Genomic DNA, 13007 nt, shown 5'->3' with positions numbered 1-13007 from the left:
TCAAATAAATGCAAAAAATATTTTTGGATTTAAAAAATTTGTTTTCAGGTAAAACATGATATCAATTTATTCATTTATTTTCACTAAGATTTTATGCTGTTTAATATTTACCCTTAGACATTTCAAGTTAAGAGGAAAAGGTGCAAAGGGAATCATCCTCCAAATTTTTTTTCTTTGAAGTTGATTAAAAACATATATTTATTATAAAACTCAAAAATCAACATGTTCAGCTTTTAAAGATTGAAAAACTGCACAAGTATTTAAAGTGATAACCTGCATAAATCTACGATGTAAATTTTATGCTATTAAACAAATACTCAAGTTTTTTTTTAATAAAATACATTTTTTGTTGTAGGAGGGGGAGGGGAGGGAGTGATCAAAAAAACTTTGATTTTGATTATTCATCTTGAAGAAAAAATTTATTTTCTGAAGACATTTGTATCGAGATTAAAAACCTGGAAGAATTTACTTAAATACTAAAAATATTTCTTTCTGATAAAAAGAATAATTTCTGAGGAGGAGGAAGAGTGTGGTGGAGGGGGTTTGCAGCTTTTTTTACCTCCTCTCCATCTTCAGGTGTCAGCAGAGCTGCTTTAGACTCCTTTACAGCCTCCTAAACAATACAATGATTAATTCATATTATCAGAAAATATCTTTTTCATTTTTAAAAACAAACTTAAACCCATTTCGTTGTTTGTAATTAAAGAAATATTACAAGCTGCTTATCAGAAAAGCCACTTGCAAAAATCATTAATTTTTAGATTTAGATTTATAGGGTACAGCTGTGAACAGTGGATGGTACTCTTTAAATGGATATTTTATTATTTTAAAAGAAAATATATTATTTAATTTTTGATACATTGTCATGACAATTTTATCATAATTTTATGTCAGATTTTCATTTCTACAGAAGGAATGTTTGTGCAAAATTTATTTTTTAAAATGTTTTTTTTTCTGACAATAATTTCTGATAGTTGAATAATTTTTGCATTCCATTACATTCTTAATTTTTTATTTTTAGGCTTTAGATTTGGGTGTGAAATCTAAAAATTCTAGTAGTGAATAAAAGGAGTGTTAAAAACTCACTGTTGTTGGTTCTGGGTCGGATTGTCCAAATTTTTTATAAATCCAATGGAAAACTACCAGAGTAGTTGGTATCATGTTTTCGCCAGGTTTACATTGTTCTAGTATGTAAAGAAAACGTTGACCTGCCAACAGTATCCCTTCAGTGTTATCAAGTACAAAGCATGATTGACGTTCTCAATCTCTCTTCGCTGAAGATTTTTTAACTATTCTTAGTTTCAAAATAGATCAATTATCTATATATAAATATGTATGTAAGGACGACTGCAATTATACAGATTTATGGTTTCCATTGTACAACATGCATGAAAGCGATTCACCGAAATGAAAATAAAAAATAAATGCACAAGTTAATCTAGTGCATACTTAATTATCATATTTTTAGAAAAAGAAAGATTATATTTTCCTTTCATAAAACTTATATATCTGTGCTTAGGCCTGCACTTAACTCAAAATTATAAATTAGAAACAGCCAGGATACAAGATAACTAGATATACAAGCTAGACACAAGATAACTAGATATACAAGCTAGATACAAGATAACTAGATATACAAGCTAGGCATAAGATAACTAGATATACAAGATAGATACAAGATAACTAAATAACCGAGCTAGATACAAGATAACTAGATATACAAGCTAGATACAAGATAACTAGATAACCGAGTGACATGAATAATATCTGAAGTTTTCTCTATTATACTCGGTTCTATACTGCTAGAGTCCCCAAAGTTGGCTACAACTGCCAGTTAGGAGGATAACCCAGAGAGGTTGGTGGATGGATGGATCTATCTATCTATCTATCTATCTATCTATCTATCTATCTATCTATCTATCTATCTATCTATCTATCTATCTATCTATCTATCTATCTATCTATCTATCTATGGCCCGAGATCACGGATCGTATATATCGGTCAGGGTCAGAAGATTTTGGGCTGAGGAAGCAAGCCGTACTTCTCATGATGCAATGTCATCAGAACTAGTGCTCATAGGACATCATATTAATATCGTATTAATATCGACGAACTTTATTAAAATTTTGGTAATATCAAAAACATTTCAAGCGAACCTTTACAAACTTTCCAAGTCAGCTTGAAATTTGTTCAACAATTTTTTGTTGTCCATTTGAACCCTAGTCCAGATATCTAAATTAAGTTAAATTTTTGTTCCTTGGGATAATATTATTAATGTATCAGATCCTAAATACACTTAACCTCCCACCCACACCCTATATACACACACACACACTCACACACACACCACCCACGTCACTTGCCCTTCTCTTTATAACAGTTTAATTAAAAGTTATTTCTTTTTTCATTAGATCTTTACTTCCAGATATTAACTTCTTTCATAGCCAAAGTTTCATCAAGGTTTACGTTACACACTATATAAAGTATACATTTTACCAAGATTTCATAATAATATTTGCATACAGGGTTACCCAAAAACAAAGAGAATCTATTTAATCAATTAACCTATATATATGTATTACATATAATATGCGTATCTGTCTGTCTGTTTGTTCGTATTCAAGAAACGTCAAACCGCACAATTTTTTTGTGGCAACTCACATGGCCCCAGGCAAGGTTTATAGCAGGTCGAAGTGGAAAACATTTGCCCCCCAAAAAATGTAGACATTGATGGCACAAAATTCACAAAGAACTATTAGAAATGGCCACTTCCAAAGTAACAGGTAAAATCATAAGAAAAGGTGCACGATGCGAAGCATCCTGGAGGTTTAGTTTATGTTATTTTCTATGTTCCTTGAAGCTGTAAAGTTACACCCCCTTCTCTCCAAGGCATATCATCTAAGGCAACTCTTAATTCGATTTAAAAACCAATTTCAATCTTGAGTTAAAATATATTTTAATAGATTCCATTCTTCCTTTTTTACTCAGATTTTTTTTTCAGTTGAATGCATTTTTTAACAAATGAAAATAATAGTATATTGGGTTTGATTAAAAATGCTGAAGTATGTTAATTGTAAACTATTAGCCTTTGCAGAACTTTAATGCTGCAAGTGTAGGCGGTTTTAAAGCTTGACCAGCGTAGAATGCAGAATTTAGTTACGTTTGGATCACCAAATCCTACGCTTAAGGGAATGTAGACTAAATTTCAAGTGGCCCTTCATATAAACACAGGGTGACCCTGGAAAAGGTGATTTGTTCACAAGCTATAAAAATACTTTATAAAGTCTTTTTTTTAGTTCGAAGGAATTGTTTAAACTAGTAAGATAAATGACCTTATATTCCACATTATCTGTCAGATAAATGTTTAAAGAGAATCGTTGTGAGTTGAGTATAGCCCTCTTTAAATGAAGGTTCGCTTAGAGCCTTTGATTCAACCTTCATAATTACCTTAACTTTACAAGAGGAAATTTTTCAGTAAAAATAATACTGGCTTTAATAGTTCCCCTTCTTTTACTTTTACCTAAAAACTTATTTATTCATTTTCACAATTTTATTTTACAAAATAAAAAGACAGGGTTCAAGGTGTAGCATCTATACCCATCCATACACACAAAATAGACATTAATATTTTTTCTATTTTTAAAGCTCCGATTGGAGTTCGGTTAAATCCCATGCTTTAAAGCCTATATGATATGTAGGACTATTATCCAAAGGTTAACAAGGCTAATGTTTAGCTATTTTACTTATTTCCACACCCAGACAATGTCGGCCATATTTTTACAAATATAAAAGGGAAGGACCGCAAATTTAAGAAGTGATTCAAAAAACGTATGGACTAAAAAAAACAACAATTTAAATTCGGTAACCCTTTCCATGACATGTATTTTTTAAAGCTTCAAAATCTTTCTTATTATTTCAATTTTTCCACGAAACTGTAAAAACTAAAAATTCTTAATCATGATAAATTTATGTGAGAGTTTCATCAAAGATTTCAATGTAAAGTTTCACTCCTTTTGTAAAATTCTACCACCAATATTTTTAATCATGAAAGGGGGGGGGGGAATGCACTTTTTCAAACAAAAAAAACTTTATCAATCTTATGGACATGTTGTATGATATCATTGTTCAGATTTCAGGGATTTGTATATTTTAGAAAAATCCCCCCTCTTTTGAAAATCTTTTTTTGTCCCCCAGAACTGTTATGTTTTTAGTTCTTTATTTGCTGAATTGAGGAAAATACTGGATTTTTAGAAAAATAGTATGTAGAGTAGATGGGATTGCATTAAATAAATTATTCATTTAGTTACAAATAAATATCTTTTCACATTTTTTTGACATAAATCTGCTAAACCATGGAGTGGATGTTTTTATATATTTGGCTATGGACAGTGGACACTGCAGGAGGAGGCAGGAAGAATAATAAACTGTTTTCCAGATATCCTCTCTGAATTTAACTGTTTTTATATATTTGGCTATGGACAGTGGACACTGCAGGAGGAAGCAGGAAGAATACTAAACTTTTTCCAGATATCCTCTCGGAATTTTATCTGTTTTTATTAGTTTATGTCAAAACTAGAGTAGGAGGGTGGGTGGGGGGGGGGTGGAAGCTACAAATTTTTATCTCGAAAATTTAAGATTTACCTTCTAAAAAACAAATAAACATTCATTTCTCCTCTAATTTCAGTGAGAATAAACCGAAAGATTTGTATAAAACTTAAAATCATTTTGGAGACAAAATGTTTAGATGCCTTGTATGTTTAAAGAGTAGAATGGACTGAATTAAATATTCTTGTGGGACCTGGCTGTGGCTAACCTCAAACACATTTGAAGGGACCTCTTAAGATTATAAAGTATTAAAGATTTCTGATATTTTTAGAATATTTTAGTTCAGTCTGGAATGACAAAACTTATTTTCTCCTGTGTCCATTTTTAGCTTGTTACAAAATTACACGTTTTTTAAAATTATTTTATTTTCTCAAAAGAACTGAACACATGATGTCAAGTGACCATTCATTAAAAAATTTGGCCTGCACGATTCACAGTAGTACGTTTAAACCTTTATCTCAGTAGAAATGATATATAATAAAGGTACAACAAAAAAATCTATTTTTAGTTGGGCAAATAAGGATAACTCATTCATACTTGATAAGACTGCAAGGTCTAAATGGTATGGCTCTAAATCGGAAATGCTATAACGGGGTCCAGTCACTGGTAATCAAAAGAAGAACGGAATTGTGTCTTTGCCACAAACTGTTATTTTCTAATCCCTTAGATATTTCAAACTGTGAATTCTGATAGATCAAATATCGAATATCAAAGTTGCAAAGATATAGGGATTACAAAATGTTAGTTGTGGCAAAGACAAAATTCCTTTACATCCAAAAGCTGGGCTGCTATCACTACTTGCACCACTCTAACCGGAGCATCAGAATCTGGTTCAAAACTCAACCGAACCTAAAATTTTTATTCCGCCTTACAAAATGAACAACCCGCATCAAGCAAATTCGGCAAAAAGGAAAAAACTTTTGAATAATTTTTCTGAGATAGATTGGAAATTCTTAAGATTTCAATATAAATAGACAAACAATTTCATATCAAAGAACCCCTCCCCCCCCCCCACAAAATAATTTAGAAACGCCTAACTTCTGTAAAGCTTTTATTAGAATAAATAAACTTTTTCATACTTATCCTTGTTCATGGATTGAAACTGAAATATGTAACAATTCATATTATTGAAATATTAGATCAATAATCATCAATAAAATATATGAAAAGGTTTCTATGTTTTCTGATTTCTCTAAATATTTCCCAGTATGACACAGAAAGGGATAAAAGAATAAATATGTTAAATATAAATACTGTTTAATGTATTTTGTTATAAATACAGAATATGCTATTAATATTATTATTTCCTGACAGATAATCAGATTCCTTCTGCCACCAACCTTCCTTTATTTTACGGAATAAAAGCTAAGGGCAATGTTCAATTCACAACAGTATCCTTGAAACCTTTATCTGATCAATTATGTGGAAGATAATTATCTTGTCGTTTTTTAAGGTTAAAAGCGATCAATTCTGGTAATTCATACAAGTTTTCCTGCAGTTGAAATGCACAAGTCACTTTTGTTGTAGAAAAACATAATAGAAAATAATCAGTTTTCAAAATTATAATTATTCTAGATCAGGGTATCGTTGTGAATCGTGCTTTGTAATCTTTGCATGGAGGGTCACTTTCAATTAAGCTAACAGTCGTCAGTCCCTTCCAGGAGAAAAGTAAAATAGCAACATGTTTTTCTTGCATGTCCTCCGTATTTAAACCAAGAAGAGAGACAGGTTTTTACATTCTATCAATAGATAGAATAAAGCTGAAACTTTCAAATATATTATTTACACTTTATCAGTCTAAAACTACTTCTAAACTTTGAAAATAATTTTGTAAAAATAGTTTGACTCACAATTGTGTTAATGATTTCATTTTGAACTTATATTCTTAAAATGCTTAAAATCATGATTTTTGCTTAACCAGTCAGCTCAAAGTATGTAGTAACAAACATCGATATCTAAGAACCTTAAACACCATAATTTAAATTAACAGGAAAATAGTTTTTTGATTTTTATCCTTTAAGTCATTTTTTTTCAATGGCCGAAAATACTTCATATAAAAAATTACATTTAATATCAGATTGTCTGCTAAACGGAGTTAACTAAGGAGAGGATATTATATTAGGATTTGTTTACCATTCACTGTGACATTTTAGGACATTTTAGTTTTATTGGAAACAATTACTTAAGGTTTTGTATTCTTGGGTGCAGCTGGCTAAAAAGATTCAAGACATCACATATAAAAATCTGACACATAGTATCAGAAAACCCGTTTTTTTCCCTCCATTTTTTTCATCTAAAAAGTTTTCTAAAAATGCGGTACTTTCTGCCTCTGCATTACCATAATTTCCAAGGCATGACTAGACTTAGAAAGAACCATGCAGAGGGTTCTTTGGTGTTCAGTCAGTTTATAGGTAGGTCCCACTCACAATTTCATTTTCCTGTAAAATTACTGTAAGATTCAGTTTGAATTGGTTGAGAATACATTTTGGTTGTTGAATGAATAAATTTGAATTAATTATAATGTATGGTTTGAATGGTTCTATAGGGGTTGGAAATTAAGTTCAGACTATATCCTAGGTTTTGGTTTTTGACAACATTAAATAATATTCCGTTTTTGTTTGTAAACACAAATCTGCGTTTAAAAAAATGTGTAAGATTGTGGATGGTTGTGAAGGCTGAATTATCTACGACACCAGTGGCCAAATTTAAAGAATTTGAGCGGCGGTTTAAATTTAAGCCGCGGTTTAAATTTAAGCCGCGGTTTAAATTTGGTTGGTTCCACTTAAATGATTCACCGACAAAGGGTCAAACGACCCAGGGTCAAACGACACAGGGTCAAACGACACAGGGTCAAACGACAAAGGGTCAGACGACAAAGGGTCAAACGACAAAGGGTCAAAAGTGCGACAAAGGGTCAAACGACAAAAGGTCAAAATGATAAAAATATTTTTTGATTTGAATCATAGGACACTCGCAATTTTAATCACAAAAATCCGCCAAACTTTTTTGAAGATTTAAAACTTTAGTCTGATTCTGGCTTCCATAATGGTCGGGTTGGCAATATAATTGACCATGTTGCCGCAGCGCTCGGCCCCCTAGCTTGTCCTAGCCGCAGCGCTCGGCCCAAGTGTCTTAACCTAACCTAACCCTAAATAATAATAAATAAATGGATATAATTGACCATGTGGCCACAGCGCTCGGCCCCCTAGCCTGTCCTAGCCGCAGCGCTCGGCCCAATTGTCTTAACTAACCTAACCCGTGGCCGCAGCGCTCGGCCCCCTAGCCTGTCCTAGCCGCAGCGCTCGGCCCATGTACCTAACCAAAGCATAAATAATAATAAAAAAAATACTAACTGACAGAATTTAAAAAAATTTGCCCCTTTGTCGCATTTTTTGACTGTTTGTCGTTTGACCCTTTGTCGTTTGACCCTGTGTCGTTTGACCCTATGTCGTTTGACCCTGTGTCGTTTGACCCTGGGTCGTTTGACCCTGGGTCGTTTGACCCTTTGTCGGTGAATCACTTAAATTGTATCAAATGTTTCAAGATTTAAGCCGGCGCTTAATTTAAACCGAGTTTTGGCGGATTTAAACCGCGGCTCAAATTCTTTAAATTCCATCTCAGGATAACTTGTTGGCTTGGGTTCTGTTTATTTGTTAGAGAGATGAATGGTTGTGACGGAGAAGTTGTGGACCAACTGATACTCTGGCAAAGCCTCCGGATAACAGAGAGAGTCATCAGACCCTTCAGAGAACCGCCGATTTTTTAAGAATCCATCAAAAGAGCCGCCGATTCTTTTAGTGTCTATCAGATCCTTAAGAAACCCGCCAGTTCTATAGGAATCCATCATTCCCTTTAGAGAACCGCCAAATCTTAAAGAATCCATCAAAATTGTCAGGAAACCGTTGATTTTTTCATAGCCGACGACTATGACAATCCTAAAGAATCCACCAGATCCTTCAGAGAACCGCCTATTCTTTAGGAATCCATCAAATTGTCCAGGGAACTGTCGATTCTATAGGTATCCATCAGATCCTTTTACCAACCCCCAATTTTGGCCATGTACGTTTTGGGATCCTTAAGATCCTTACACCGAAATTTTTAAAGAGATCTGTTATATCCTTCAGGAGGAAACCACTGAAGCTTCTCAAATCATCATGCATTAGATACTTCGGAGAACTTACAATTCTTTTTGGAATCCATTAGATCTTTGAGAACACTGCCGATTCTTTCTGGAAGATCCTTTTTAAGGGCTTCCAGAAATACATATTTTGTGTTAGTGGTGGTAAAATGAAACAAATTGAATTGTCCGACAATTTAGTTTATTTGAAATTGTTTTACGTCAGGAAATAATATCTTGACAGAAAATACAGGGTATTTCTAGAGATGGGCATCATTTTTGTAAATGAACAAAATTATTGAGAATAAACAAAATTTGTCGTGAAAGATGGCGTCTTTCAGAGAAAAAAAAACTAACGATGGATGAACTACTTGGATCATTCAGGAAATTGAAAAAATATAGATTTTTTAAAAACGAACGTGAAAAAACGAACAATTTAAAATTGTTTAAGCGAACTTGAAAAAGCAAACATTTTTTATACTGATGAACGAATGTTTCATAAGATTTTGACAACAACGATTGTTTTTTACTGACCAAACGATTTTTGGGAACAAACTTTTAAAACACGATTGAGTTTTTATAAAATAACTGATTTTTCAATACAAAGGATTTTACTGATAGGTCATTCATTGAAAAACCGAACAAAATAAATGGAAAATGAACAATATTTTTGAGAACTAACTAAATAATTTTTTTTTAACGAAATGATAAAAGCCGAACGAGCCCATCTTCAGGTATTTCTGAACACCTGTATATTTTCATCCCTCTCCCAATCCAAACTAAATTTTACATAATATTTAGGCTGTGTTTATAAATAAGTCTGTTTATTATACATTTGAAGAAAAATCAAATTCTTAAATAAACAATTCTGTTTGAACTGTGAATAGCTTCATTCACATACGAGGAAAAATGTTTCCCTGAAGGAAACCACTGATTTTATAAAAGAATATTCGTCAAATATAAGTCAACATTAATCATTTTATATTTTAACTAGTTTAATTAACCCAACTGAATATCTTTACTCTTGAGACTAAATTTTCTATAAAATTAGCTCATAAATATTTAGGACTGAGAATGAGATGTGAACAAAATTGTTTGCTTTCATATTAAACATCTATACATATATACTTTGCTTATCTGTCTGTCTGTTTGTTTGTCTGTCCGTTTGTATCCAATAAACGTAAAAAAGGTCCGAACAGATTAGGCCCAAATTTTACCTGGGACCATGAACTTAGGGAAAATTTTAAAGTTTAGCCTTCAACAAAATTCGATTTTCATTGATTTTCGAAAATCCACGATCTTTTGAAAAAATATGCAAACTTGTTATGTTTTACAATGTATACAAAGAGCTCAAAAGCCTAGTATCTATATACTAAAGCTATTTAAGCTATAGCTGGCCTAGCGACTGAACCAATTTAGCTGACATTTTTGACGGAACCCTTTCTTTCAAAAATCGATTAAAAAAAATTCTACGGGCAACGCCGGGCACTTTAGCTAGTTTTAATATTCCGTTAAATGAATTATTTTTTAATATTTTCATCAAATGGTTTCTTTGAACTTTTAACCAATAAAATTATTGAAGCAGAAACATTAAATTTTACACAAAGAAAACATTTTTTTAGTGAAAAAAATGGTTTTTTGTTTTGTTTTTTTTTTCACTAGAATTGAAGAAATATGATATTTTCCATACAAAGGGATCAGGTTTCATTGTACAACTTAGGCATAACATCAAATCATATAAAGTTCGTCTTGAAACATAATAATACATCACAAAAAGAAATTGTAAAATAATGTCTTTTAGTACTACACATTAGAACTTAATGTGCATCTTAAAATAGAATTTCCTTTAAAAGCCTAAATATTCAATAATATTCTAATATAATAATAAATTCTATATTTTTAGTTTCCTAAGAAAACTTAGGAATAGAAGATTAAAGTTGCTAGTGCTTCAAAGAAGACAAAAAATCCTCATTTTTATAATTGAAGAAATCAAACCAAACCGTACATTAATACCTTGTTTTTTTATTTCATCTCAAAACAACATAAATTCAAAGTTTTTTAAAACATTCTTGAAAAGCAATATGAAAACATTTAAATAATAATTATAATGATGAACACATGTTAGACTTCAATTAACTCATTAATTGACAAAAAAAAAAAAAATTTTGTTTTTCATAAAATTATTCACATCAACGTTTGTTGTGTACAATTTATAAAAAGAAAAACTGTTTCAGAAGATTTAGCTATCTTTTATCATTATTTATCATTAGGTATTATCATGTATCATTATTTATAATTAAAAATTATGCTTCGACAATTACGCTGGATCATAGATTTCATTAACAAACACAATTAAGAGAAATAATATAATCCTATTATACCTTTAATCTCTATTAGTTTTCAAAAGTAAATGATATTGTGGGATGAAAACTCAGCCAATATGTAAAAATTGTAACAGCCCTAGTGAGATGTATAATTAACTAAAATGTACTAAAACAGTGCAATATACTTAAATATAGAAGGTGAATCAAATAAACTCAAGGTGTCTAGATAACACAACCTTAGGAGGGTTGCGATAGATATGTGGCAATCTGCTGGGGAACGGAGAAGATAAATGAAAATGGAGAAGGAAAGATTAGAAAAATAAATTAGAAAAAATAAATATATTTTTCATTCTGCACTGAACTATATGAGCAGAATGACAGAAATGTGTTGTGCCCTGTGAGTGCATAATTCTATATCTATTTAAAAATATAACTCTTCAGATGTTGAGGAAAATAAAAGACGAGATTGTAACTTTAAGAAGTAGCAAATACACCCAAAAATGTCTAGCAAATGTCTAGATATAATAATCATAATAATCTTTGTGTATAAATAAATCTTAATTATGAAAATAATAATGTTATAATGGTCCAGGACGTAAACAAGGTTTAATCAAGGTGGGAGGGGGTGGGGGGATGTACTGCCTCAGCCCCCCTAATTCCACAACTGTAGTGTTTAGGTACTAACCATGTCACTCATTCTTTTCACGTTCTACACAAATTGTTTTTATACCGTTTTATCACTCTGATTTCTTTTATGTAAAATAAAAAGTTTAATAATCAGAAATGAATCTGAATCTGAATATATAGAGAAGTTTCCTGTATCCTGTAAGCATTAAAACTGCAAGATCTTCTCATTCCAGAACTAAGAAACCGGACACTTCCTTCCTTCTACTCTAGATACTCGCCCCTTACACGTCTATTTATACCTTAATATTTGATTCATAGAGCTCCCCACCCCTAAAAATTTGAAAATTAATTTGTTAAAAAAATTCAGTAAAGCAAGGTTTAAGTGCATTTTTAAATCTTTCATATTTATACCATTTGCCCATGTTTTTTGCACTGTAAACTTCTTGTTTGTTAAATATTTCTATTATGTAGGGTTGAGATACCTCCAACTGAAGGTCGGCCATCTTCTGTCTAATGTTCCCCTGTGCCTGTGGTAACCCAATGACCTGCCCGGACATTAGAGCAAATCCACGAAAAAATTGGAAAACAGCTCACTTTGTTTTCACAAATTTCTATATTTTTTTTTCACGGATTTCGAAGTCCAATCAAGTAAAGATCTGAAAGTCAAAATTATTGATTGCAAATACAAACAAAAGCTAGATGTTTTTATTTAGTGATGCATGGTTGCAATAAATGGTATTCAAACATAAATCTTTAATTTTAATGCACAAAACCGCATTTTTTTTAAAGAATTGGCTAATGGCCGTAAAATAGTTGATCTTTCACATTTAGGGTAACAAAGAGGTTTAAACAAAGAATTTGTTTTTTGCTGTCCACATGACATAATAACAATATTGTTAAAAAAAAACTATTTACCAAAAAATGGATACAATAATTTGAAAATCGTGCAAAAAATCAGACAAGAGAGGTCCATTGAGTCCATTCGTTGAATACGAGTATAAAAAAATTACAAAGGAGGTGGGGAGGTTACACATTAGTATTTTAAGATAAGACGAAAAGATGCTCTTTTGTATTTTCAACCTTGAAAAAAGTGGATTAAATCACAGTTAGACTTTCACTTCCACAATCTTTCAACAACTTCTCACTCTGTGTAAAGAGTGGTATATTTGAGCGTATATTTAATGGTGTACAGACTAGTACAGTATCTAGGCATAGGATGAGACTAAACCAAGGTTCTCATAGAACTGCTTGTCTTGTGCCTACTGCCTGTGTGCCTACCCAAGACAAGTCACAGGTCTTCATGGCATAACCAGTTGTGGGACAGGGGGGGGGG

The 13007-nt window shown here is 31.8% G+C and overlaps 1 protein-coding gene across 5 annotated transcripts in view; it reads right to left on the bottom strand.

Annotated features, from left to right (window-relative positions):
* LOC111695329 (cAMP-dependent protein kinase type I regulatory subunit) overlaps positions 1-13007 on the bottom strand; it is a 40042-nt gene that overhangs the window by 16112 nt on the left and 10923 nt on the right. For 4 of the 5 annotated variants that reach the window (XM_023464612.1, XM_023464611.1, XM_023464609.1 and 1 more), the window contains one exon: positions 560-613. In XM_023464612.1, the coding sequence (XP_023320380.1) occupies positions 560-613 (54 nt within the window). Of the gene's footprint in view, positions 1-559; positions 614-12156; positions 12337-13007 lie in introns of those variants that run through there. The other variant, XM_023464613.1, reaches the window with a different exon arrangement.

This window comes from Eurytemora carolleeae, unplaced genomic scaffold (assembly GCF_000591075.1).
Source record: "Eurytemora carolleeae unplaced genomic scaffold, Eaff_2.0 scaffold8, whole genome shotgun sequence".
Lineage (NCBI taxonomy): Eukaryota > Metazoa > Arthropoda > Copepoda > Calanoida > Temoridae > Eurytemora > Eurytemora carolleeae.
This window is presented reverse-complemented; position numbering and strand designations above follow the sequence as displayed.